This window comes from Gekko japonicus, unplaced genomic scaffold, assembly GCF_001447785.1.
Source record: "Gekko japonicus isolate JY-2015 unplaced genomic scaffold, Gekko_japonicus_V1.1 scaffold1040, whole genome shotgun sequence".
NCBI lineage: Eukaryota > Metazoa > Chordata > Lepidosauria > Squamata > Gekkonidae > Gekko > Gekko japonicus.
In genome coordinates, this window is record NW_015162511.1 from 157,184 (window position 1) to 161,897 (window position 4,714).

General features: G+C 47.7%; 1 protein-coding gene across 1 annotated transcript in view; it reads left to right on the forward strand.

Annotated features, from left to right (window-relative positions):
• Positions 1–4,714, forward strand: part of AIFM1 (apoptosis inducing factor, mitochondria associated 1) — a 29,936-nt gene that overhangs the window by 2,768 nt on the left and 22,454 nt on the right. Inside the window, 1 exon segment of the mRNA XM_015406152.1 lies at positions 1,292–1,434. Within this exon segment, the coding sequence (XP_015261638.1) occupies positions 1,292–1,434 (143 nt within the window).

The window sequence follows — 4,714 nt, forward strand, 5'->3', positions numbered from 1 at the left end:
GGAATGCACAGGAATGGAGTTCCAGCTGGCTTCAGAGTTGGCCACGCCCACTACAGCCAAAACCTCTGCATGCGTGGCTACAGAGGGAAGGCCAGGAGAGTGACCCCAAGGTGGGCGGGCCAGGGGGCCCCCTGGAAGGATCGGGGAGGCATTTAAACTGCCTTTCCTTCCCTCCAAGGGGGGGGCTTGCCTGGGTTTCCCGCTTCTGCGGGGGACACGGGCAAGCCAAGGGAAGGTATGGGGTGTGGCCTAATATGCTAATAAGCTGTGTTGTCATGGGTGTGGCACAATATGCTAATGAGCTTCTGTTGTTGGGTGTGGCCTATTATGCAAATGAGTTCCTGCTGGGCTTTTTCTACAAAAAAAGGTCCTGTCTAGATCAAATACCATTCAGTGACATCAGCAGTGTTAAGGCCCAGATTTTTTGATCTGATTTTAAGCGATTGAGATTATCTGCCTGTGCTTTGCCAAAGGAGCACATTTCTATTATGGTGAAGCTGTTGGCTCAGTCTGGCCAGCTGAGGCAGAAACGGGAAAGACTACTGTATATGTTGTCCCGAGAACTTTAAAAGTCCCTTCCTATCTGTTTTGATACTTAACTGTATCGTGACAAGTAAGTCACACGTCTATGAAAACGTGATGCATGAATTAGAATCTATTCATCTGTCTCTGAGACGATGCATGAATTCCAGATCGGTGCAATTGGAATTCAGTCACAAGTGTCAGTTATTTCCAAGCATGCTCTAGTTCTTGCATGATATTTTCAAATACTTTCATGCAGGTGAAATAATTTTAGTGAAGGTCGCGAACATGGCACTGTGTTGTGTTGAAGCTACATGGTACAGATCTGGGTCCAAGTATGCCTGGTTCAAATTCCCTGTTCATTCACCACACTCACTAGGTAACCTTGGGCCAAATGTGTGTCACTCAGCTTAAATGTTCTCCACGGCATGGCTGTGAGAGCAAAACAGAAAACAAAAGCCACGCACGTACTCCTAGCTACTCCTTGGAGAGAGAGTGGGCTTAAAAATAAAAGTGTTTAAGAACCGGGTTCAGCTGTGATGGAATTTCTAATGCTAATGTCCCTTTGTGCTTTGAAATGGAGGGTGAAAAAGTTCCGTTTTTATGCTGACCTTGACATGTCTCAGGAACTGAGTTTTAATGCCAGTGTGTCACTGGGCTCTCAGACAAGGACCGTGTTCTTCTACTGTCCTGATGATTTAATTAATAACTGGTGTCTTTTTAAGTTCCTTATTGACAATTTTCCCTCCCTAACAAATTATGTTTTTAGGTAATTTGTTTCAGCGATGGAAACTCCCCTTAGAAGCGCAGCTGAGCAGACACATGGCTGGCTCTGGTGTTCCTGGGGGCAAAAGCGAAAATGCGGTCTTGGCCTTCCTTGTGGGCTTAACAACCTTAGGAGGAGGGGTCTACGTAAGTAGAAAGGTTTGATGGGAGTGAAAGGGCAGTGTGTCTGCCTGCGTGGCAGCTCATCGTTAGTTTATGCTTCTGTCGTTTCTCATCTCTGCTTTTTCTCCCTCCTTCTCTGCAGAATCTCACAGGAATTTTAATGCCCTAAGGGAGTGAACTTGGGACTGGCTCCAAGTTAACATCTTCCCCTCTGGTTGTTTATCCTTGCCGCCTCATTAGAGGGGTACTTGGTGTAGGTACAGAAATTACCTAGTGCTTGGCCTGTTGCTTTGAGTCTGTGTACAAATCAGCTCAGAGTTGTAGCTAATGGAGGTGATTTTCCTTCTATAGTGAGACACTAGCATGGATCGGCACACAGGCTATCGGCTGTCAATGGATGCCAGAACAGATGTATTTAGTCTGAGTGGTCAGTTGTGGTCCCAGTTTGGTGTAGTGGTTAAGTGTGCAGACTCTTATCTGGGAGAACCGGGTTTGATTCCCCACTCCTCCACTTGCACCTGCTGATGTGACCTTGGGTCAGTCACAAGCTCTGGCACAGCTGTTCCCGAAAGAGCAGTTTGTGTCAAAGTTCTCTCAGCCCCACCTACCTCACAGGGTGTCTGTTGTGGGGAGGGGAAGGGAAAGGAGTTTGTAAGCCGCTCTGAGACTCCCTTGGGTAGTGAAGGGCGGGGTATAAATCCAATCTCTTCTTCTTCTTCTTCTTCTTCTTCTTTGTGATCCAGACCTACTTAGCACCAGCTGAGCCAAATCACTGTCTGTCTTCTCCTAAGTTGCTGATCCATGTCTGGTTTTTCTGGGAGACCTGTCAGATGCAGATTCTTTAGGTGCAGGAGTTCCCTTTCCGTCTTAGAGTAGCCTAAAAAAGAGAGCCAGTCTATTTAAATTCTGCTTTAAAATTCATTCCAAACTAGCCGGGCCCATGAGTGGAAGGATAAACCTCTTTGAGTTGAACCTGCCTGGATCTGCAGGAAGCTTTGGTTGAGGTCATCCCACTGAATCCTCAGCTCATCCATCACAGTTCTAAGCTCATCTTGGCTGAAGCTGCTGTATTTCAGAGAGCTCACTGTGTGCAGAAGTAGACTTTTTAAAAAATAGAAAAGCACCCGTTGGTCAGTGCCTCTTTCTGTTGTTGCTCTGTTTCTGCACTGGTGCCACCCACCGGAAAGAAAGAAACATGTTTCTGTTCCACATTGTGAAAAGGGAATCTTCAAGACCACTTCCAGCTTCATAAAATCCACAACACAATTAAAGACAAACTAAAATCATGACATTTATGTAATAATCCAAACCCCGGGGGGGGGGGGACCTCTGAAGGACTGAAGTTGCTGTCCTAAGAAGCCTTCCCTGGGAATAAGCCCCAATGACTAAAATGGAGATTACTTTCTGAGTAGATCTGTTTAAGGTTGCTCACAGAGGAACCTTGCGTGAGTTGCTTCTGTGTGGGATGACTGCCTGGGAATGTGTCACTGGGAGTCAGGAAGGTACGAATCAGACCAACGGTCCCTCAGCCCCAGTCTGGTACTTAACTACCTTGACTGGCAGCAGTTGCCTTAGGTTAGAATTCTGGCCTACCTCAGATCCTTCAAGGGGGAAAGCTTTAGCTTGAATTCGGAGCTTTATGCATGCAAAGAAGCATGGTGTGCAATAAAACCAGATTTTAAAAGGGGGAATAGTGAAGGAAGGCTAAGTGGCCAGTTTGGTGTAGTGGTTAAGTGTGCGGACTCTAATCTGGGAGACTCCTCCACTTGCACCTGCTGATGTGACCTTCGGTCAGTCACAAGCTCTGGCACCACTGTTCTTGAAAAAGAGCAGTTTCTGTCAGAGCTCTCTCAGCCCCCCACCTACCTCACAGGGTGTCTGTTGTGGGGAGGGGAAGGGAAAGGAGTTTGCAAGCCGCTCTGAGACTCCAAGTGAAGGGCGGGGTATAAATCCAATCTCCTCCTCTTCTTATAAATGCTGCACCGGCACAGTAGGGGGGAAAAGACTCCGGGGCATGTTTTTATTGAGATCTCAAGGGGATGAGTTTCATACTGCAGGGCTCATCCTTACAAAGACGCAAACACCTGCCAGCATGGCATAGCGGATAGAGTGTTGGACTAGGATCCTGGCTGACCTGGGTTCAAATCCCTACTTCTGTCATGGAAGCTTGCTGGGTGACCTTGGGCCCGTCACATGCACTCGGCCTGACCTACCTCACAAGGTGGTGGTTGTGAGGGAATAGAGGAGGGGAACATGGCGTTCTAAGTTGCTTTGAGTTCCACCTGGGGAGAAAAGCAGGATTTCAATAAATAAATGCAAATTAAGATGGTGTTGTGTGATTCCTAAATGGGGGATAACCAGCCACGAACTGCACCCAGGAGGGGATTGCAGAAAAAGGTCTCCGTTGTCTTGAAGGACAGAGAAGGATGCTTGGAATCATTGGTACCTTTTGTACAACACTAGCTGTTTCCCTCATCGTACTAAGAAAGTAATGTTATTAGAATCCCAAGCAAAATAGACAAAGGGAAATGGTGGGGGGGAGCTGCTAGATCTGGGGTCAGGCATTTGCCTACCTAACGTCCACATTTGGTGAAGATTTTGATGAAATACAGAAAATCCATCTCAAGAGCCGGTGTTCTGTGCTCACCTAACCTTGCCTATTCCCTGGCTACACAGGGGCAGACGGTCTCGGCTTCTGAACAAGGCCTCTTTTCTCAATGGAGAACGCCAAATCTGGAACGATTAAGGAATAAAAGAGGCCTTCATTAGTTTAAACGGACAAAGCCTAATCACGTGGCTGAGTCTGGTCGAAGGGCTAGAGCATCGCACAGGGTTAGGAAGACCCGGGTCCAAATGTCCACTCAGCCATGAAGCTTGCCGATCTGGAGCCGGCTGCTCGTTTTGGAGCCTAACCGACCTCACAGTTGTCGCAAGGATAAAGCAGAGGAGGACGATGTATGTTGCCCTGGGCTCCTTGGAGGAAGGGCAGGATAGAGAAATGTGACCAGTGTTGGCATCTTCTGTTTTACAGCCATGCCAGTTTTGGCAAAGAAGGTAGCGGGCAAAATAAGAAGCCTTGCTCACCCCAAGGCCTGTGTAGTCCGGTTTGCTCATTTGAATACCTGGCAATCTTTTCCCCTCCCTTTTCTGTTTCTTCTTCTTTTCTCCCCTCGCCTATCTCCATCTTCAGTTTTGCAGTGTCCACATCTCAGACCCCCTCCTAGATCGCTAATGTCTCCAGGGGCTGCCATCAAGGACAGCAGCCACCTTGTGTACTACTTTAATGGTGGGAGGAGCAGTCACG